This window comes from Dermochelys coriacea, chromosome 2 (genome assembly GCF_009764565.3).
Source record: "Dermochelys coriacea isolate rDerCor1 chromosome 2, rDerCor1.pri.v4, whole genome shotgun sequence".
In the NCBI taxonomy this organism is placed as follows: Eukaryota; Metazoa; Chordata; order Testudines; family Dermochelyidae; genus Dermochelys; species Dermochelys coriacea.
This window is the reverse complement of record NC_050069.1, coordinates 176,274,573-176,298,802: the sequence shown is the minus strand read 5'-3', so window position 1 is coordinate 176,298,802 and position 24,230 is coordinate 176,274,573. Positions and strand designations below refer to the sequence as shown.

General features: G+C 40.8%; 1 protein-coding gene across 3 annotated transcripts in view; it reads left to right on the top strand.

The window, feature by feature from the left end:
* The window catches only part of HECW1 (HECT, C2 and WW domain containing E3 ubiquitin protein ligase 1), a 354,103-nt gene that overhangs the window by 161,672 nt on the left and 168,201 nt on the right, over positions 1 to 24,230 (top strand). For all 3 annotated transcript variants that reach the window (XM_038392643.2, XM_038392644.2, XM_043508692.1), the window contains one exon: positions 21,894 to 21,988. In XM_038392643.2, coding sequence (XP_038248571.1) covers positions 21,894 to 21,988 — 95 coding nt within the window. The remainder of the gene's footprint in view (positions 1 to 21,893; positions 21,989 to 24,230) is intronic.

Below are 24,230 nucleotides of genomic sequence, written 5' to 3'. Positions count from 1 at the left end.
TCCAGTTATTTGGTACAGAAGCTGATTTAAATGATAGGTTCCAGACTACAGTTAGTAGTTTTGCAATTTCACATTTGAGTTCCTGCAGAACTCTTGGATGAATACCATCTGGTCCTGGTTACTTATTACTATTTAGTTTATCAATTTGTTCCAAAACTTCCTCTAATGACACCTCAATCTGGGACAGTTTCTCAGATTTGTTACCAAAAAAGAATGGCTCAGGTGTGGGAATCTCCCTCGCATCCTCGGCAGTGAAGACCGATGCAAAGAATTAATTTAGTTTCTCCGCAATGGCCTTTCGTCCTTGAGTGCTCCTTTAGCATCTTGATCATTCAAGGGCCCCACTGGTTTTTTAGCAGGCTTCCTATTTCTGATGTACTTTAAAAAAATTGCTATTACTTCTTGAGTCTTTGGCTAGCTGTTCTTCAAATTCTTTTTTGGCCTTCCTAATTATATTTTTACATTTCATTTGCCAGAGTTTATGCTCCTTTCTATTTTCCTCACTAGAATTTAACTTTTTAAAAGATGCCTTTTTACCTCTCACTGCTTCTTTTACTTTGTTTAGCCACGGTGGCACTTTTTTGCTTCTCTTGCTAGGTTTTTTTTAATTTGGGGGTATACATTTAAGTTGAGCCTCTATTGTGGTGTATTTAAAAAGTTTCAATGCAGCTTGCACGGATTTCACTTTTTGCACTGTACCCTTTAATTTTTGTTTAAATAACCTCCTCATTTTTGTCTAGTCCCCCTTTCTGAAATTAAACGCTACAGTGTTGGGCTGCTGTGTTTTTCCCCGCCACAGGGATGTTAAATTTAATTATGTTATGGTCACTATTACCAAGCGGTCCAGCTATATTCACCTCTTGGACCATATTCTGTTCTCCATTTAGGACTAAATCAAGAATTGCCTCTCCTCTTGTAGATTCCAGGACTAGCTGCTCCAAGAAGCAGTCATTTAAGGTGTCAACATCTCTGTATACTGTCCTGAGGTGACATGCATCAGTCAACATGGGGATAGTTGAAATCTCGCATTATTATTGAGTTTTTTATTTTAATAGCCTCTCTAATCTCCCTGAGTATTTCAGTCACTATCACCATCCGGTAAGGTGGTAGGTAATATATCCATACTGCTATATTCTCATTATTAGAGCATGGAATTACTATCCATGGAAATTCTATGGTACAGTTTGGTTTATTTAAGATTTTAACTTCATTTGATTTTACGCTTTCTTTCACATATACTGCCACTCCCCCACCAGCACGACCTGTTCTGTCCTTCTGATATATTTTGTATCCTGGTATTACTGTGTCCCATTGATTATCCTCATTCCACCAAGTTTCTGTGATGCCTATTATATCAAAATTCTCATTTAATATGAGACACTCTAGTTCACCCATCTTATTATTTAGACTTCTAGTATTGGTATATAAGCACTTTAAAAACTTGTCACTTTTCAACTGCCTGCCATTACATGATGTAATTGAATGGGACTTTTTTTTTTCATTTGACTGTTTCTCAACAGATCCTACCTGTATTTTATCATCTTCCATCCTCTCCTCCTTACTAGGACATAGAGATTCTCTATGAATAGATCCTCCCTTAAGAGATGTCTCTGTCTGAACCATGTGCTCCTCCGCACTTGTCAGCTTTCCCCCAGCCCTTAGTTTAAAAACTGCTCTACGCCCTTTTTAATTTTAAGTGCCAGCAATCTGGTTCTATTTTGATTTAGGTGGAGCCCATCCTTCCTGTATAGGCTCCCCCTTTCCCAAAAGTTTCCCCAGTTCTTAATAAATCTAAACGTCTCCTCCCTACACCATTGTCTCATCCACACATTGAGACCCCGCAGTTCTGCCTGTCTAACTGGCCCTGCGCCTAGAACTGGAAGCATTTCCGAGAATGCTACCATGGAAGTCCTGGACTTCAATCTCTTACCTAGCAGCCTAAATTTGGCCTCCAGGACCTCTCTCCTATCCTTCCCTATGTGACTGGTACCTACATATACCACAACGATCAGCTACTCCCCAGCACTACACATACGTCTATCTAGATGTCTCAAGAGATCTGCAACTTTCGCACCAGGTAGACAAGTCACCATGCTGTTCTCCTGGTCATCACAAACACAGCTATCTATGTATCTAATGATTGAATCACCCATTACTAATACCTGTCTCTTCCTAATAACCAGAGTTCCCTCCCACAGAGAGGTATCCTCAGTGTGAGAGGATACTACAACATCATCTGGAAGGAGGATCCCAACTCTGATAGTTTCCCTCTGCTCCAGTTGGATGGTCTCCTTCCCTGAGACTTTCATCTTCCTCAACAGCACAGTGGCTGTCAGACTGGGGGTGGGATCATTCTACTGTGTCCCAGAAAGTCTCATCTATGTAACTTTTTTTTTCCACCAAATGCATCCGATGAAGTGAGCTGTAGCTCACGAAAGCTTATGCTCTAATAAATTTGTTAGTCTCTAAGGTGCCACAAGTACTGCTTTTCTTTCTATGTAACTCTCTGTCTCTCTTAGCTGCTCCAGTTCAGCCACTCTGGTCTCCAAAGCCTGTATACCATCTCTGAGGGCCAGGAGCTCCTTGCACTGAATGCACACATACACCACCTGCCCATAGGGCAGATAATCATACATGCTGCATTAGGTGCAATAAACTGGATAGCCCCCACTCTTTTGTTGGACTTCTGCCTGAATTATCTTTTAATTCCTGAAGCTCGTTCCTTTGTTATTCCTTTGTTTTTTATCAGGGGGTGTTTTTGGCTTTAAGTTTAAGGAATGTTAAATGTATGTAGTCCCCGTCAACCCCTGCTCTAAACTTCCTTGCAAAACTCCCGTTAGCCACTTCTGGTTTATAGATTCATAGATACTAAGGTCAGAAGGGACCATTCTGATCATCTAGTCCGACCTCCTGCACAGCGCAGGCCACAGAATCTCACCCATGTCTGAGCTATTGAAGTCCTTAAATCATGGTTCAAATACTTCAAGGAGCAGAGAAGCCTCCCTCAAGTCAACCATGCCCCATACTACAGAGGAAGGCGAAAAACCTCCAGGGCCTCTCCAATCTGCCCTGGAGGAAAATTCCTTCCCGACCCCAAATATGGCAATCAGCTAAACCCTGAGCATATGGGCAAGATTCACCAGCCAGATACCCAGGAAAGAATTTTCTATAGTAACTCAGATCCCATCCATCTAATATCCTATCTCAGGGGATTTGGCCTATTTACCCTGAATATTTAAAGATCAATTACTTACCAAAATCCCATTATCCCATCATACCATCTCCTCCATAAACTTATCGAGTAGAATCTTAAAGCCAGATAGATCTTTTGCCCCCACTGCTTCCCTTGGAAGGCTATTCCAAAACTTCACTCCTCTGATGGTTAAAAACCTTCGTCTGATTTCAAGTCTAAACTTCCTGGTGGCCAGTTTATACCCATTTGTTCTTGTGTCCACATTGGTGCTGAGTTGAAATAATTCCTCTCCCTCTCCTGTATTTATCCCTCTGATATATTTATAGAGAGCAATCATATCTCCCCTCAACCTTCTTTTAGTTAGGCTAAACAAGCCAAGCTCCTTAAGTCTCCTTTCATAAGACAAGTTTTCCATTCCTCGGATCATCCTAGTAGCCCTTCTCTGTACCTGCTCCAGTTTGAATTCATCCTTTTTAAACATGGGAGACCAGAACTGCACACAGTATTCTAGGTGAGGTCTCACCAGTGCCTTGTATAACGGTACTAAAACCTCCTTATCCCTACTGGAAATGCCTCTCCTGATGTATCCCAAAACCGCATTAGCTTTTTTCACAGCCATATCACATTGGCAGCTCATAGTCATCCTATGATCAACCAATACTCCAAGGTCCTTCTCCTCTTCCGTTATTTCTAATTGATGCGTCCCCAACTTATAGCTAAAATTCTTGTTATTAATCCCTAAATGCATAACCTTACACTTCTCACTATTAAATTTCATCCTATTACTATTACTCCAGTTTACAAGGTAATCCAGATCCTCCTGTATAATATCCCGATCCTTATAAGGATCCTTATATTGGTTAAGGGTTGATGGGTGCTAACAGGCTTAGGGATCAAAGCCTCGTCAAGAATAGCCTTGCCTAGCAAGAATCTGGACTCTGTAACCTTCCCTCTGTACAAGAAATATGCTCTTGGGTAGCACAATTAGTATGTGAGACATAATAACGCCTTCAAGGAGCATGAAGTTTTGTGGAATGATTATCTGGATAGGTATAATAGACTTGAAGGGCCAAATTCAAAGCTACTGTAAGTAGGTGCAACTCCATTGAAATCAGTAGAACCAACTCTAAAATTGGCCCATGGAAAGCTGTTACACATCAGCTTAATGCATTTATGAAACATTTTATTGCAAATGCAAATTGGGTATGTGTGCAGGTATGTATATATTTTCATCAATAATGATAAATCCCCATGTATGTCCTGACAGCCCTGCTTGCATAGCAATGATAGCTTCTTTCCAAATGTTGTCTGTAAATCGTACACTCATCTGTTGTCAGCCAGTCAGACCAATAACTTCCAGTGACACTAGCCAATCCATCTTTTGTTGAGAGCTTGGCAATGTGCCAGATGTAATGCTTCAATGATTGCCACACCATCTCTGTGGGGTTTGTCACAGTTTGCTGTGGGTTACAGGGTCACAGTCTGGTGATTTTTAAAACAGTGTTATACATGATTTAAGAGGAAACAGTTACATGAGACACCTAAATAAACTGATCTTTTTGATCTTGTATACCTGGCTGGTGCAAAGGCTGGATTGAACCCTAATATAATACATACAGCCAAATTCTGTGCTGACCTACACCCCCTTAATCCCATGGGATCAGCTCAGAAGCCTTACCTCTGTGGACCCCAAACTCATCGACAGATGTGAATTAAAACTCACAACATCCCGGTCAGGAAGTTAACTATTACCAGACCATATCCTCCTGCTGTGCAGGTTGCTAGAAAGTCCTATTAAAGTCTGTACAGATTTTGACACTGAATATTACTCAGAGGAATTTATTGGTATCCTGTAGTAGAAGACTAGGTCATGTTGTTGTTGTACCCTGTGTATAGAGGGGCAAATTAAGATCCAGATTATTCTCTCATCTCCATTGACATAAGGTAAATATCTCATTTTGCAGAAGAGGAAATGGAGTCACAGAAGGTGAAGTCATCTGACCCCCCCCACTCCTGCTTCTCGCCTCCTGACAGACCCCTGGTGACCCCTGCCCCTTCCCCACCCCGCTCTCTGTCCCCTGACTGCCTCTGACCTCCCGCCCCATCCAACCCCACCCCTTTACCCTGACTGCCCCCGCCTGCGACCCCTGCCCCATCCACCCCCCCGTTCCCTGCCCTCTGACCACCCCGACTCCTATCCAAACTCCCGCCCCCTGACCACCCCCTGAAATCCCTGCCCTCTGTCCAACCTCCCCCCCCACCCTGCCCCCTTACCATGCTGCCTGGAGCACCAGTGTCTGGCGGCACGACTGCACCAGGACAGGCAGCCACACCGCGCAGCACAGAGCACTGGGCCAGGCCATGGCTCTGCAGCTGCGCTGCCCCAGGAGCTCGCTGCTCCACCGCCCCGAGCATTGCGCTGGCGGCGCAGTAAGCTGAGGCTGTGGAGGAAGGGGGAACAGCGGGGGAGGGGACGGGGGTGATCCTCCCAGGTCAGGAGCTCAGGGGCCAGACAGGACGGTCCCGCGGGCCGTAGTTTGCCTACCTCTGCTTTAAGGTCATAGGCAGAGGCAGTGTCAGTGCTGGGATTAGTTCCTACTATCCGTTCCTGTACAATAACTACTAGATATTGGTCAGACCACTTGATGAGCCACATCACTGTCTGTTTTCTTCTCACAGAATTTGCTAAAGCAAATACAGTGGGAGTTGAGGGTCCTCAGCATCTCGCAGGATCAGGACCTGAGCCACAACTGAAAAGGGATATTTCCTTTTTACCTGTTTATGTGGCTACTATAGTTTCAGCTTGAATGAGCTTCAGCAAACTCAAAGATGTAATTATTATGACAGTAGCACAAGCCTTGCAAATGTCACTGCTAGCCATGAGGCGCACATCTCACTCTTGTGTTGTGTATCTAGGCAATAAAGAGCAAAGCTAGCGGGACTGAAATAGCTGCCAGGTAGAGATTATCAAATGATTGATATACAGCTCTTTGCACATCTGATTAATCAACTCTGTGGAAAAACAGAGCATGCATGTAAACTTTGGTGTATTTTATTAGAGAATAAGGTCTTGTTGCCAGCTCTGTAGTACAGAGCCTTGGCCAGTTACAGTTCCATATCAACTTGCTTGTGTTAAAGCTATAGTTTCCATCTTGATTGTCACACTACAGTTTCATTCTTGCATGGAAATATAGGGCCAGATTCTCACCTGGTGTAAATTGGTGTGGAGCTATGTTGATGTACACCAGCTGAGGATCTGGGTCATAATATTTTTACCCCTAATGTTTATACATCTATTCACCTTAAATATAAATTTCGCTCTTTCAAAGACTTCATTATTAGATTCTCAAGTTGAGCAGTCTTTTTAAGCTAAGTCTATTATATCTTGGCTCTGTTGTATTAATTTAGATGGAATGCATGGGGGCAAAGAGTTAAAGTGACTGTTACTGAGTTTGTAAGAGAGTGACGAGAGAAATTGAAAGTAGCTAACCACAGGTGCAGTACTTTTTCTTTAGCTTTCAGAGTAGCAGCCGTGTTAGTCTGTATTCGCAAAAAGAAAAGGAGTACTTGTGGCACCTTAGAGACTAACAAATTTATTAGAGCATAAGCGCATCTGATGAAGTGAGCTGTAGCTCACGAAAGCTTATGCTCTAATAAATTTGTTAGTCTCTAAGGTGCCACAAGTACTCCTTTTCTTTTTTCTTTAGCTGTTTTACACAATAGTACTTGACTTTTTTCATCTTAATTGACATCTGTTGCCCCCGAGACTTCCAAATTAGCACTGAAATTGGCATTGGGAGTAACATCAGTGACAGCTAAGCAAAACAATCTTGTGAATAGAAATTCTCTGAATGCTTAGCTGCAGCAGGTTGAACTCCTTATGCCCGAACATAAGAAATAATCTACTTTAGCCAAATGTATCAACAGCTGCAGATAACCTGCTATCTAAATGCCAGATTACTTTCATTTTCAGTAGCCTAAACTGTAAAGAGAAGTTGCAGAATGTATTGCATGGTAGTATAAACAAGCAGCCAGAAGACCAGCAATAACTGAAGAGGTCTGTCCTTGCCTCTCAAAAGTGGGAGGAGTGGGGAGAGTCAGATTAAAAATCTTTGGATACAGATCTAAGTGGAGTCAAAAGCAGGAGAGACTTATTTTATGTTTCCAGTTAAGATGTGTCAAAAATTTCATGAATACACCCATTCTCCCACCATTTCAGACTGAAAGGGAGAAATCTCATAAGAACAGCTCTTCACATGAGTATCCTCATTCAAGATGGAACCATCCTCAGCAAAAGTCTTATGAGCACCCTATGAGATTTGATGGCTTTCAAATCTGAACCTGAATGCTAGCCTTAATTCACCTTTGAACCTGAACCCTAGCCTAAATCTCCAATTGGGTTCGAATCCTGATCCCAGCAACGGCTGCACAGCCTCTCCTATTATAAACACATATTGTTACCTCAGGCATGATCTTGCAATTTCTTTGTATGAAATACACCAGCTGAAGAGTTTGACAGAAAAGGAGTTCTAAGCACAGAAGTCTTGTGGGTTTGAGCCCATTATTTATATGGTATGTTAATATATGCAAGCCATATCAGAATGTTACTAACTATAATCAGCTATTAGCATTGTTGGCCGTGTATCATCTGCAAAAATATGAAGATATACTGAGAACACAACCACTCTTCTCTACAAATGTAATCAGACTTACTGCTGAACATGGGCTTGTCCTTCTCTTCACGGTCAGATGAGGAAAGGAATCTATCTAAAGAAATAAGGAAAGAATAGTCCTAGAACTTGTGGAAGGAGCAGAGCTAGTGCTACATGTTTATCACCAACTCCTCAGCCAGGAGACAATGGCAGGACAACACAAAATCTATGGCAGTGATGGAACTCAAACTGCAGTGTGTGGGTTGCAGTCAGGTGGTATGTGGGTTGGTTTGCAGTATCAGAATAGAAACCATTATAAAATGCTGATTAAAATGATGAAGTTAGTATGCCACGTACTTTGGGGGTTAAGATGTAATGTGCTGAGAACTGCTGACCTAAGGGATCTGTGCACACTTGGAGAAGAGGGAGGCCTGTGAAAGGGGTTGGCAGTGGCATGTCCTGCAGAGGACCTGGGATTTGCCCACACATCCTCAGGTTACTCAGCATTTGAGTTTGTGCTCCCTGGCTCCTTCGCAGGCCTTTAAATCTCTCCCCAGAAGGGGAACATTTGATTAAAAGTCCATGGGCCAAATTCCCCCTCTCATTGATGTCAGTATTACACCACAGAGTTTAGTTCTACAAGTTTAAAACTGCAGGGCCAAATTTTTATCGGGAGTAAACGAGTACAACTTCTGTGTTTACAAAGGTATTGAACCTATAGAGTTTCACCAGCTTGCAATCTGGCTCAGTGATTTTTCTGTGGCAGCTTGTCTCTTCCTAGTGGTGTCTCTGTGCGAAGGAAGAATATAGCCTCTGGTTTTCACAAGACAAAGGAAGGGAGAGGAAAGAAGTATACCTAAGAAGCATCACTTACACTCAGTTCTTATTTAAGGACTAACGGATCTAGGTGAGCAAACACAATTAATTATGAGTGTTTCAGTGGGGAAAAAAGAGAATTGCTTGCTACTGTATAGATTTAAAGGTCTATTTCCCTCTGGTTAATTAATGCTAATAGGAGTTACCCAGGTAAATCTCCAGTGTACTGAGAAGAGAATAGTCTTCTAAGAATGCAGTTTTCCACTTGGTGGGTAGGAAAAGAATGAATAACTGAACTCTAGGGAATTCCTGTCATTTGATAATTACAGTGCAGAGTTACTTTTTTATTCACTGGTGCTTGTATTTAATGATGCAGTAGGTATTTAATGATAGGATTAAAATATTTCAGTTTGTTGCCATTGGCAAAGCAGCAGGATTGCAATGTGGAGAGGACCCCAAATGACCACCATATGATGCCAAAAATGCCAAAGGTGGACCAGAAGCAGGTCCATGAGACCAAAGTTCTATAGCTCTCATTCTCCACTACTTTGCACCAACTTTCTGTCATGTCTCTCTTCCTTGCTTTCATTGCAGTTACACTTCTTTAAAACTGGAGTAACACTTAATTAGACCTTAAGACTATATCTCCACCAGAAAATATGGCAGATTTAGAGGCATTTTGAGTACTAGTTGGAAGGAACCCTGAGAAGAAAATAGAGGCTTACACCCTTCTTTTGAGCTTTAAGCATCACACTGAGGTTTGAGAGTAGCAGCCGTGTTAGTCTGTATTCGCAAAAAGAAAAGGAGTACTTGTGGCACCTTAGAGACTAACAAATTTATTAGAGCATAAGCTTTCGTGAGCTACAGCTCACTGCATCCAATGAAGTGAGCTGTAGCTCACGAAAGCTTATGCTCTAATAAATTTGTTAGTCTCTAAGGTGCCACAAGTACTCCTTTTCTTTTTACTGAGGTTTGGTAATTCTCAATACAGTCTTTCTGCCACTAACCCTTTAAGACATGTACTTAGGGTATTTGCACCTGTCTTGTCTGCCAGGCCTAGTAAAGAACTTTCTTTCATTTACCTGGAGGCAGAGCCTGGAAAGCCCAGAGTTTGAAGCACCACTTCACAACACTTACCCTCAAACTCTTGATACGCAGACAATATTACCAAGTATCTAAAAGTGTATCCCAACAGCAGTCAGTGTTACTCTGCAGTGGCGGACAGTACAGTATGTTAAGAAGAGGAACAATCATCAGCCCTAATGGGAGCTGTGATCATTAGTAATTTCCCATCTCCTTTTGATTTGCATTACAGTATTTGTAATATGACAGCAGTGAACCGTCTTTGTTGTGTGAAAACATAATGTGCACATCTCTTAATCATCCAGAATCACATTCAACTTTGATCATAACAGCAACATAGAACAATATGGTAGTGTAATGGGTAATTGGGAGAGAACTTAAGCATTTGAAGCCTACATCTACACCTATCTTGAATTCTCAGGCTACATGGTTCCAACACAGCCTTCTTCTCAAATTGACCATTCCTTTCATTGTTGTCATGGAAATATTAGGCTAAAAATATCCTGAAATGTGCAGCTGCGATAAGAAACGTGTGCTTATTGATTCTGAAGTGTGACAAATATATTTTTTTAAAAACCCACTGTGATAGGAATGAATAATAAAGCTAACCTTTTGGTATTTTTTCCTTTTCTTTTCAAGAGCAAAGAATTTCTTATTGATAATATTGACACCTTGTTGCACAAGGCTTTGGTTACAAAACCCCCTGCAATGAAATGTAATACAGAGTTTAGTGACTGGAACTAATCCCCAGTAGGAACTACATGGTGTATTTTTACACTACACATTATGATTACAAAACACAAGAAAATTTTTAAGCATTTTGCAGCCACCAAAGTGTGGTAGGCACTTGAAAAAAAATAAACCGACATGGCCCCTGGTCCAAAGAATTTATAATCTAATTTGAAAATTGATGTAACAAGTGACAGTAACAAACAATATGGAGGTGGTAGAGTAAGAAAGGATGAAGGGGGACCATCATAAGGTCAGATGGTCAGTCAATTGTGGTATGTATACATCCTGAAAAGGAGACTATTAAAAACAAGTACTGACTCTCAGGGACATTTTTCTGTTCCTCTCCAAAACTTATCAATCATGGCTTTTACAGTTAAATGGTCAAAGGACCAGGCTAGGAGATTACAATAGGAAAGATAGGATTGAGCCTTGGACTACACATCTCTGGGGGAACAGGATTAAGAACCCCCTTTAAATCCTTGCTGGGGCTGCTGGAGCCTTGGATGGGCAGCTGTAAGCAGGTGTTGTGTTCCCGCTTTTGCTCCCTCTCAGAGCAGGTGGGCAGGGAATAGGTAATGTCCTGTCTTGGTCCCCCACAATACATCAGCCAGCACAGGGGTGTCATAATTTGCTGCTGTTATAGCAGTTCCAGCAGCAAGTCGTCTCTTCATCCCTCTTTCCAGAACAAGAGGAAGCAAAGGGGAATTGTGACTCAAAGGTGTATCTCTGAGGCACAGGACCTCCTAGGGCTGCTCCTGAAGTGGCGCAGCTGATGCAGCCACCACTGGTCAGGGTTGTGCCTAAAGGTTGTATCTGTATATTTTTAATTGTGGCTTTAAGCCTATTGTCACACTGGGAGAAATGAAGAGAGACTGCACAGTGGCTGCAGCTCTAGGCGGCATTTAGCTTGAAGTAGGCACTATGCCTGGGGGAACTAGAGGAATGCTGATCAATATAACAACATGCAGAGTGTACGTGCTGCCTGTGCCAGTGCATCTTCATCATGAGGGAGTAAAGAGAGGACAGATCTAAGGCTCTACCTTTTTCCAACCCCTCCTTTTGAGGGTTTCTCTCTGTGTTGGCCATCTAAGGGTTTTATTTAGTTTAGTTTTTATTTGTACTGTCATCTGTCACTGTAGTATCTGCGCACCCACTGTAGTACCTCTGGTAGCATTCAGAGCAAAGCATAAAGCTTGTTTTTTTGGCAAGTGCCAAATTCTGCCCTCATTTACTACAGTGTGCGTCTGGAATGGCTGCACAGAATTACTTTGAATACAGATTGGTTTAACTGAGAGAAACTGGCTGCAAGCCTTTACTGGAAGATTCTGAATTAATCCTTTGATACAAATTCCTGCACATGATGATGATCAATGGAATTACTCTAGTGTAACAGAGCAGAATTTGGCCCTAATTCGTTGAAATATCTTGCATTTAATTTATCTGCATATCTTGCTGGCTTCATAAATTGGATAGTCATTTCTGGTGTATTTGAAGGGATGTAATCTACTCAATTTAACAATAACAAAACAAAAATAGTTTTGTGACCTTCACCTGCCACTGAAACTCTTACTAATTTTTAGTGATTTTACAATTACTGTATTTTTTTAAAGACTGTTTTTCCGTGTTATGTGTAAGATGCACATAACCCAGGAAATTGACTAATCTAACTGCAGGAGAAATAACTGATTACACACAAAGTGCTGTGTTAAATCAACACAATAAACAAACAGAAATGCAATGATTTTTTCCTCTTTAAACTCTTTCAGTTATTGTAACTTAGGAGTTACTTGTAACAAAGTAGGCAAACAATTTCCAGACAGACAAATTACTTTAAATTTAATCTGCTTTAATTGTTTCATTTTGTAAGGTGCTTCGCTTCATCTGTTGTCACAAGTAGATTAAATTGGGTTTTGTTTTGTTTTATACAGTGTTTCATGGAGTTTAGGGGAGTACTTAGGATCACTGTGCCAAGTTTGGGTTGGGTTTCCAGTTATTATCAGTCAACTATCACACAATTACAAATGCTTCGATGACTTCATTTTTCCAGAAAATAAATTGCCTGCTCAGTGATGCTGACAGTGAGGAACTCATAGTTAAGCTGATTTACATAAGAAACATTACATGCCTATTGGCAATGGAATTTCATTAAACTCAGGATTTCAGCACAGCCCTTGTAGTTTGCTCTTTGTAATGAATTAAATGTCTCTCTCAAATTTGGTGATTACTGGAAAAAAAGTTTTCATGCCTGTCAGCACTCTGCACTGCATTCAGTAAAGGGAGAAGAACAGGTAGATATCACTGAAGAGTTTGAATTTAAATAAATTAATGGAATTCTTACTTTTCTGAGGCCAGATTCTGCCCTCCTTGCTGATGCTGAGTGAATAGTTCCATTTATTTCAGTGGAATAAGGTATTATTCAATGTCAGCAAAGTTAGCTGAACTTGAATCCTTTTCATCTTCAAATTTCAGCTAATAATTCTGGGAATAAGTCTGCTAAATTTCTGAGAAACGACTGACTCATAACAGGCAAGATTCCAATGTTTCTCCACAAAAAGTCCTGACATAAAGGTTTCGGAATCTACCCCAATGTAAATAATTAGTTCTGCTCTTATTTACACATAGATTAAATGTCTTTCTGTTTAAAGAGATGTCTGCATACTTAATATTTGTGAAAAGTGCAAGATGGACAGCAGAATTTCCCTACTTATCCACCAAGCAGGAACCAGCAGTACAAGTTACACCTCACTCATCCCTGCCTCAATCTTAGTTGTGAAACTAGGCACCAAATACAATGTTTGGGTTTTGTGAACTATCCACTAGAAACTGGACTGAAGCAACTTTCATCTTTCCCATGGTTCACTGAACAACTGTGAGGGCTTGTCTACATAGCAAGTTACTGCGCAGCAAGCCAGGATGTGAATCTACAGTGCACCAGTTTGCCAGGCAGCAATGTCCTGTGTGGACACTGCCACAGCACAGTGAAAGTCCTGGTATATGGCTTAGTGACTGCACTTTCAAGTAGTAGTATGCCAGACTGCATTCTGGGACTGTCATGCTGTAGCAGTATCCACATGGGATGTTATTAGACAGCAAGTTGGTGAACTGTAGATTCGTGCCCCGGCTTGCCACACAGTAACTCATTGTGTAAACAAGCCCTGAGATATTAATAACTATTAGTCCCTACCTTCCTGAACTGGATATGAACCAGCAACCTACTCCACATCCCACAATTGTATACGTCACCTAACCACTCACTAACTTTTGTCATATTTCTCTCAATACGCATTCTGTAATTATCCCCACTTGAACCATCTGTCAACATTTGAGAGAAGAGAAATAATGAATCTCAATTAATTTCCTGTTTTGTACACTGAGTCTCAAAGTCATGATGATTTGCTGAAGATGCCTGATATGTCAAACAACCTGACCCAGTAGATGGGGCACCAAACTGAGGTTCAGGAGTGCTTTAGTTTCTGGTTGGTTCTTTTATTGGTGGAAGGGCAACAAGAGTCTAGCATTCTAATAATTTATTTATAATAAATATTCCCTTGTGCTGGGCAGGCAATAGTTTTCCTATTCTAAAAGAATTTTTGAGATTTGAAAACTTCTACCGCAAATCATGAGAGGTCAAAATCTCTCAAAATTTCACTAAGCGATCAAAATTAAAAAAACAAATTGAACTGAGTCAATCAAAATGTTTCATAATAACTTCAAAATGTTTTGATTTAATTTCAGCCTTCTTAATTTAATTTTTTTATATATATATTTACTATATCCTAACATAAATTTCAAAATGAAAAATCATTTTTACCTGAAAATCGAACATTTTTTGTTTTAAAAAATGCCAAAACACCACTTTTCAACCATTTCAAAACTTTTTTTTTGCAAAACATTTTTTAAATGAGAGCTTTGTCAAAACCAACCCTTTCCCACACAGTATTGTAAAAAAAAAAATTCCCCAATGGATATAATAATCACTCTGTGAATCTTAGACTATATCAAAATATGTACAGAAAGAGAAAGCTACCTTTCTTGTACCATCTTAATCTGGCATTTCCTAACTTCTGAGTGCTTGACTTTGCAATCTTAATATTTTGTTAATGTGACTCTGTGTGTATGTGTGCACATGTGTGTAACTTCCTAGGTTTTTAAAAGAGAAGACTGAAATCATAGAATCATAGAATCATAGAATATCAGGGTTGGAAGGGACCCCAGAAGGTCATCTAGTCCAACCCCCTGCTCAAAGCAGGACCAAGTCCCAGTTAAATCATCCCAGCTAGGGCTTTGTCAAGCCTGACCTTAAAAACCTCTAAGGAAGGAGATTCTACCACCTCCCTAGGTAACGCATTCCAGTGTTTCACCACCCTCTTAGTGAAAAAGTTTTTCCTAAAATCCAATCTAAACCTCCCCCATTGCAACTTGAGACCATTACTCCTCGTTCTGTCATCTGCTAAATCAGAATCAGAAATTCTATCATGCAGCATTATATTGACACTGTGGTTCATCATCCGGGTTGGAACCTTTAGATCCAGCACACAGAACTCTGTCACTTCGGCAACTAGAGTAACTGATAGCAGATATAGATGGTTTGTTCTCTGTGGACCAGAATTAGAGGGGGATGGGAAACTTTGCTAGTAGGTTTCAAAGATATTTGCTGAAAGTAGAGGAATGGCAAGACTCAGGAAACTTAGGGATCCATTACAAGCTGCTGTGGGAGTGTACTTTAGTGGGTGGAGACTCTTTTGCTCATTCCATCCAAGCATGACCCATTGTGGTGTGTCCACCTCCAACCTGACCCTGTCTCTTCCCCACCCCTCATTCCTTACCCCAGCACTATTCTTCTCAGCTAACCAGTGCTAGTCTTCACTCCTCAGGTTTCTCATCCTAGTCTCTCTGCCAGCAAATACTAGTCTCTCCTCATCACGCTCCTTATTCCTAGTCTTTTTGCCTAGCCAGACCCAATTCTTTCCTCTCCTTCTTCCAATCTGTGTCTCTCCCTCACTGTAGCCTCCAGTCACTCCTCCCATCCACGCTTCATGTCTTCAGTGGCTCCCAGTTCTAATCTCTCTCACTGGCCGCATCCTCCAATCTTTCCAATCCTACTTTTTCCCCCTCCAGCTCCTCATCTGAATCTCTTTGCCCAGCCAGCCCTAGTTTTGCCCTGGGTACCCGTGCTCCTCATCAGATCCTTCTCCCTTCTGATTACACCACTCTGTGGTCAAGTGTCCTTATAAATACACGATTTGGTCTCAGTTCCTTTTATTTACTGCCTTTTTCAGCAAGGAGTATTTTGCTAATTTGATATCATAAGCATGCTTGATTGCAAACAGTAGCCTGCCTTCTTCACTTTATCACTTAAACTAAAAGAAGTCAATATGAGTGCAACCCCTTTTTTTTTCCTAACAGGATTGCCCACGCGATAAACTCTGTTGTTTGAAATTTAAAGCATTTTGTCCAAAGCTGTATCACTTATAATTGACTTCCCTTTTGTATACGTTATAATTATAATATTAAATTCCATCAAGTTCTCCATTTTACTATTGTATCCTGTACATCATAATATCAGAGTGTGGTATTAATTTAATATGATTTTTTTCTTCATTAATTCACAGATCGGAGAGGTGTGGGGGTAGGCATGGAAGTTTCTTTAGCTGCACCAGCGGCACAGTCTTGCAAAAGGCTGCAGCAACTCTCAGTTACCTGAGACTATTGAAGAACTTTAGCCATTAGATCTTGGGTTTTTATTCTCTTAGCCCTTTGGTTTTTATCTTTTTCAAAGGCTTTGATGTCAGAGCAATTCTTAAATAGTAACCGCTCATAATTTTAGGGCCTTAGTTACTGCACTGTTCCATCTGTAATGATCACTGGCAATGACTGCTGTAATTAAAGGCCATAGTATGGTAACCTGATCAAACTATAATATCACAAGGTTGTGTACTGTACTGATTTTATAGGACTTCTACAGTGAACTGCTTTTGTGTGTCACAAAACAGTTGTTTTCCTTCAGTTTTGTATCTCTGCTTAGGTTCAACTCCCCCCCCTCCGTCCCCCACACACTTCCCAGGGACAGCCTATTTATCATCATTTTTGATATCATTAATATTTTATGCAGGAACTCTGTCCAACAACAGCCACAACATTTCGTTTGGTAAGAGATTAAATTGTTCATCAATGTCTGGTTTTTGGATGCTGTCTTTTTTTTTTTCCTCCTTTCTCTGGCTGTTCATAAATGCTTAGCTCAGGCTTAGTCACGCTGCTGCTTAACTGAAACAGAAAATGTCATTGGAATAAATTGCAGTCAGATTGTTAAAGTGTCTCATGTCTATGAAACTTCCCCATCAAGTAGGAATGAAAACACCAAATAGTGTAAAACACTGAGATGCCCTGTCTCCCTGCAAAATACTGCTTCTTAGTCTTTTCTAGCAGTTGAGTTTAGGAGGTTTGGTAATCTAGCAGGGGAAACGGGATTAATTTTGGCAACATTACTTTTTATATCCAAGAGAATAAATCTGCTCTTCTAGTGGAAGTTAAGCTTCTGAAGTCAGGATGACCTTTGAGCAAGAGAAGAATAGAGGATTATAAGAATGAGTGAAATTCTGAGGGAAGAAAAAAGGAAATCTTGACAAATAAACCTAAAGGAATGAATGAAGACAACAGGGAAAGATGATATTTTAAAGGGAAGGGACATTAAATGATAACCTGGGGAACAATCCTACTCTGTCAGGGTGATGGTAATAGTGGTGGGGACTATGTGACCTGACAGATCTTTCCCAGCTCTAATGTCTTGGCCTTCCCTGATACTGAAGTTAGGTTTACTGGCCTCTAATTGAAAGATTGCCTATGGAGCCTTTTTAAAAAAACAGCGTCACGTTAGCGATCCTCCAGTCCTCTGGTACAGAAGCTGATTTAAGCGATAGGTTGCACACCACAGCTATTAGCTCTGCAATTTCATGTTTGAGTTCCTTCAGAACTCTTGTGTGAATACCATCTGGTCTGGATGACTTATTACTGTTTAATTTACCAATTTGTTTCTAAACCTTCTCCGTCTGGGAGAGTGCCTCAAATTTGTCATCTAAAAAGAATGGCTCAGGTGTGGGAATCTCCCTCACATCCTTTACAGTGAAGACTGATGCAAAGAATTCATTTAGTTTCTCCACAATGGCCTTATCTTACTTGAGTGCTCCTTTAGCATCTCAATCGTCCAGTGGATCCACTGATTGTTTAGCAGGCTTCCTGCTTCTGAAGTACTGTACTTTAAAAAAAAATGCTGTTACTATTTGAGTCTTTGGCTAGTTGCTCTTCAAATTCTTTTTTGGCCTGCTTAATTATACTTGTACAATTCCTCTGAAGCCTAACAGTGTCTCTTTTAATTTTTCGACAGAATCCTCGATGTATACGGTAACTGACTGACTATTAAATGTAATGCTAGGTAACCAAAAGCCAGGTTCCCTGCCATGAAAGCCTGATCATAATCATACAGACTACTGGAGAAAATTATTTTTCATGAGATTATAGAAAACATTTATTTATTCTACCTCTAGATGTTCCATACAAATTGTATGTAATAGTCTCCAGGGGAGAGAAAAATCAAAATTTGAATAATTTGTAGAACTGGTATCCTATTTGTATGTGTGGCAGTTCTATTGTGATATTATCAACTTTTGCTGTCTGCTCAGTAAGTAATCAGTTCTACTGCTGAGCTGTTAAAAATCCCTTAGAGAAAATTACAAATTGATAATTCAGTCTTGATTTGCAGTTCTTCAGGGCGATACGCTCAGCCCAACTTTAACACTCTCTAATAAAAACTACTGCTCCCAAATACATAATAAGTGATAGCTCTTCAACGTAAATGATTATCTCACTGCTGTTCCAATGATCAAGAATCAGGGATACTGTGGCAGGTCTATTAACTTTTAAAATTGTCCTACTAAAACTATGGCCTCAGTCCTGCATACATACATGTGGCCAACTTTAAGCCCTCAAGCAATGCCTTTGAAGTCACTAAGGTACATATGTGATGTGATTGTTAATTTTGAGGGAATTCTGTATGTAGTCAGGGAACAGTGTAAAGAGGGAAGGATGGTCTCCTAGCTATAGTATAGTGAGACTCAGAAGACCCTGGTAAAGATTTCAAAGTGCTTTTGGGCAGTGGTTCTCAACCGCAATATGTGTACCCCTGCAGGTACTCAGAGGTCTTCCAAGGGGTACATTAACTCATCTAGATAATTGTCTAGTTTTACAATAGGCTACATAAAAAGCACTAGTGAAGTCACTACAAACTAAAATTTCATACAGACAATGACTTGTTTATACTGCTCTATATCCTATACACTGAACTGTAAGTACAATATTTATATTCCAACTGATTTTATAATTGTATGGTAAAAATTAGAAAGTAAGCAATTTTTTGGAAATAGTGTGCTGTGACACTCATGTATTTTTATATGATTTTGTAAACAAGTAGTTTTTAAGTGAGGTGGAACTTGGGGTTCCCAAGACGCATCAGACTCCTGAAAGGGGGACAGTAGTCTGGAAAGGTTGAAAGCCACTGACTTAGGGTATGTCTAGACAGCAAGCAGGATTCTGTGGCAGCGAGCCTCAGAGCTCAGGTCTATGCTCAGGCTCACTCTACAGCACTAAAAATAGTTGTGTGGATGTTCAGGCTCGGGCTGGAGCTTGGACTCTGCACCTTGGGGAAAGGAGTGCCTTCAGAGCTGGAGATCCAACTCAAGCCTAAATATCTACACAGCCATTTTTAATGCTGTAGCACAGGTCCAGTCTGTAGACCCAAACTCTGAGACTCACAGCTGTGGGATCCTCCTTGCTGTGTAGATGTATCTTAAGTGACTTAGGAACCTAAATCCCATTGACTTTTCAATGAGACTTATGCTTTTAAGTGCCTAAGTCACTTTTGAAAATGGGATATTTTAGGCTCCTGAATAATTCAGGTGCTTTTGAAAATTTTACTCCTAATTTATTTTTCTGTCTGCACCACAATCTTTCTGTAGATCAGGCAAGTTAGTTAAGCCTAAATTTTCAAAAGTGTCTTCTGCTTTTGGTGTCTCGATTATTTTGGTGCTCAGCTTAAAATACTTAGGACCTGATTTTCAGAGACCCCAAGCAACCACAACTCACAATGTAGTGATCTGTGGCCAGAGTATCAACTGTTAGTATTTCCTGTCTTTTGTCACAACTGTATTGCTTTTAACCATTTGGCTACTGGCATATGCTGCTACCTTGGTAGCACTAAAACACTGTCATTTAGGTATTTATTTATTTAGATGGGCATTATGTGTATAGTGCTCATATCTGTGGTATCTTAAAGGAGCATTTCTGGGTTCCATAGTGGCCCACAGGTGGCAGCAGTTGCCGGCAGCAAGACAGTTAAATGAGAAGGTATCAACTGTCTGGTGCAGAACTGGAATTCCATTTTGCCCCATGTACCTGTGTGCTAGACAGCAGTGACACAATTAAATGATGTTTGTGGCATGAGATGTTTCTAGGGCCTTTGAATGCACATCTATGGTAGAACGATTTCTCTTTGTTCAGGTGAGAAACTGTAATGCTTTGAAAGTGGGTGTCACCTCTATTATAATCACTGCAATCTAAGCATGAAAAAGTCTGCACTCAGAGCATACACAGCTCCTGACAACTTCAGTGAGGGTCCTGTATACAGAGATGGCAGAATTTGACCCAGAAGTGTGTAAGGTGTTGTACAGAACAAATAGAAAAAAAAGTCTGTTTCCCAAAGAGTTTGCAATCTAAGGCCAGATTCTGCAAATACTTGCTACTAGACACAGTGCTTGCTTATCTGAGCTGAGCTATTGATTTCAAAAGTACTGTTCATGGCAGTAAGCACAGTGCCTGGTGGTAAGTGCTTGCCAGATTGGGCCAAACAGTCAGAGAAGAAATGAGGTATGATAGGGTTTGAGCAGTAGGTTATTTTGTTCCCACTTCGGCACCTTGCAGTGTGGTAAAAACTGTGTACTTATATGGTCCTCATTACTTTTATATCTGAGCACCTAATGCTGCAACTGCAATTGTAGAAAGGACTATGTTAAGTAATTGTTGGAAAAAAGATATTACAAAAAACTGATCCTGAAAAGCCCATTCCACTACATTATGGGGTTGCTGAAGGGTAGCAGATAACCACAGTATTCTCCAGTCCAGTGCAAGACAAGAAAATTCAGCCATCCTTTGGGCTCCAGGATGACTGGAAGGTACCATTTTTTCTTGTAATAGATCATGTGATGGATCATACAGCAACCATTAAAAGAATAGCTGATTTCTTTTCTTCCATGTCTTGATTCAGTAGTCAAGATGGGCTTCTTTTAATTAGTACATTCAGCTGAGAGACAAGAAAAATGGAAAGAGTACACAGCTAATCCCTAGAAGATTATCATCTTGCTAATGTTCCTGCCAGTCATAGGCGCCAACTTTGTAATGTGCCTGGGGGTGCTCCCTCATGGCCCTGCCCCAGGCCCCACCCTCTGCCTCTTCCTGCCCAGTTCCGCCCCCTTCCCTGAGCATGCCCTGCCCTCTTCCCCCCCCCCCCAGCACCTCCTGCGCACCACGGAACAGCTGATCCGCGGTGTGCAAGAGGCACTGTGATGGAGGGGAAGGTGCTGATCGGCGGGACCACTGGTGGGCAGGAGACACTGGGGGGAGGAGGAGGCACTAATAGGGGGCTGCCGGTGGGTGCTCAGCACCCACTGTTTTTTTTTTTCTGTGGATGCTCCAGCCCTGGAACATCCATGGAGTCAGCGCCTATGCTGCCAGTACTAGCAAAGCTCCTAAGGGTCTGATTCAAAGCCCACTGAAATCAATAGAAATAGACTAAGAAAAGATATGGCTTAGCACTGTTTGTAAAAAATGCTTTAACATAAGAATTGTTATACCAGGTCAGACCAGTCATCTGTCTAATCCAGAGACCTATCTCTGACAAGGGCCAGAACCAGCCGGCTTCAGAGAAATCTCATAATGTGCAAATATGGAATAACCTGCCCACAAGTGAAGTTTCTCCCTGACCTCACCAAGTAATAGTTGGCTTATCCCCTGAATCATGAGGGGTTTATCCCTATGTTTTTAGCCTGAGAAAATCCTTATCACATTTTGCAGACTTTAGATATAGTTTTATAGAACTGGTAACTACTGCTCAGAAGAAGTTGATGATTAATCTCTCTCATATAACATAAGGACCAAATAACTTTTATATCTCATGCAAGACAACATGGGAAACCAGCGTTTGAGGCTATCTGCAGTATCCTAACCTGACCATCAGATGGAGACAAATGGCTTCAGTTTTCAGTTCATCTGCCCAATAGCCTTCATGAGTGGACATGATGCGTCCCAAGTGTAACATATTATAAAACTTCTTCCTGGTAACATTTCTAATGTAAAATCATTTTCTATTTTAGCTGAAACAAAGATCTGCTTCAAATATTACCATGGAGTGAGTGGAGCACTACGTGCTACGACCCCCAGTGTCACAGTGAAAAACAGTTCTGCTCCCGTAAGTTACTCCAGCATTTCCTGCTTCTCTATTATCCTTTCCAGCTACTGTTGTGCAATTTATTGCTTTCTTTGCCTATCCTTTGTGTTTTTGTGTTTAATTTTGATTGACTTTCTGTTCTTAAATTCTCTGGAATATACTAAAGGGATATCAATCAATATAGGGATAGTCCGAGAGGAACTAGAATGTCAGCTATGTAACACTCTGTTTATAAGAGATAGTAACAGTCAGAGAATGCAGTACTTCCCTCCTGACTGACTTTATGCTACAGATTTAAAGAAACAGCACACATCCTTACACATCATGAAGTTTCTTCTTTCAAATGTAATTATAGATTTTAAAAAAAATGTTCTGTCTTTTTTTTTTTAAATACCAGAGACCCCCTCCTGTGTTCTAGAGGGGGGGATGTCAACCTTTTCCCATCCCGGTCACAAAAACATCTACTTAGGTTTTCTACCATCACCATATGCCCCAGAATCATTTGTGTTCATATCCCAGGATCCTTTGCAGGGTTTGAGTCAAAAAGACCAACAATTTGTAACACATCATCAGGTCTTACATTCTTATCTGTTTGTTGTAGGGTATGTGACACAATAACACATAATATGTTCAAAGCATAATAATGGAATAGAATAGCTTAATACTAAGTAGGAGAAAACAAGTTGGATATTGTTAACCTCAACAGACTTACCATATTGATGCACCCAAATAAAGAGAAAAATGTAATGTGTAGATTCCCCATTACCTATGAACCTCATACCTCCAGTCACTGCTGAAACCACCACTGTTAGCTCAAACTTTAACCCCATCCCCTATGTCTTCTATGCTTTTGAATTGGCTGTAGCTGCAGCTGAAGCTGGAAACTCAAAGAAACCAGCTGTTTGAACTGAAAACACACATACACCTTTCTTGTGCAAGTTAACAGACCAGAAAGCTCATTCAGTCTTGAAAGGGTTGGGTTTTTTTGTTTGTTTGGTTTTTAATTTTAAACTAATAGGTTTCTCAGAGTTGTGAAAGAAGTTACAATGAGGAGTATTAGGGGAGTAGCTCCTACTGTCCATGCCATGCTGGAGTCACAATTTGAGCAAGAGGGTCCTGCGTGGCCAAGTGAGGATTGTGACTGCCTAGTCTCCTATGTAGTCTGATTGAAGCCAACCAGACTACTTATACAAACAAAGACCGATGGGCAGGACCCTTCAGCTTGACCAATGAATTAAATTCAGCAGACCAGATTCACCAGCCTGATCCAGTTGTTTTGCGCTGTTCCAATGTCACAAAGCAGCCAATAAACCAGGCCACAGTACAAGTAAAGGCCCCAATTCTCCTACTGCAGCATGAATGCAGACTTTCTGCCCCAATGGAATAGCTAATAGGATCACGGTCTAAGACTTGTACTCATGTTCTGTTTTGCTTGTGATTTCTGTTCCTGAAGTCCCTGCTCAAGAAATATTGCCTTTGAAGTCAATAAGAGTCTTACCAGCAGTGTAAGGGCTAGACCCCTAGTGTAGTGTGAGAAACAATCCTTCAGCGGAGAAGATTGTATACCTTATAGGTAAAACAGGTACTAGAGATAGAGTTCTGTGAAATTCTGCCTTCTTTGAAGTCAATGGGAGTTTTGCCATTGATTTCAATGGAGTCACAATTTCACCCTTAGTCTCTGGAGCTCAGCAGGATCCTAATGTGTCATTGGAGGCTGCTTATTTTAGATTAATAGACTTTTTAAATTTGGCACAGCTTGAAAAGAAGATCACACAAGAGTATATGACCATCTAAAGGCATTTGGAAACAAGTTTCCTTCTGGATACAGTATTTACAACTAGCATACTCACATGCTGACTATCCCAAGTAGATTGTCTTAGAGCCATCCCTGTGGTATTCAATACAAATGCTGCTGACAGAGTATTTAACAAAAGTTTAAAAAAAAAAGTCTGATCCCCAAAAAGGAAGCTACTGCTATGCTAGTTGGACATCATTACTTCACGTGTCCATTGACTGTACTTTAAACTTTTCATATTTTTATACTGTGTATGTTTTGTTACCTTTGAACTTATCACCTGACACTCCAACCCGGTTATTGTATTTTTCCTTTGCTGATTCGAATGCCCTGCAGTTCATTTGCCAATTAAAAGTCCTCCCAGGGTGTATCTCCTGTGAGTCACCATGATGAATCGGAATATCTAGAATCTGAAAGCTATATCTTTCGCCCAATTCACACACAGTGCAAGATCTACCATGGATTTAG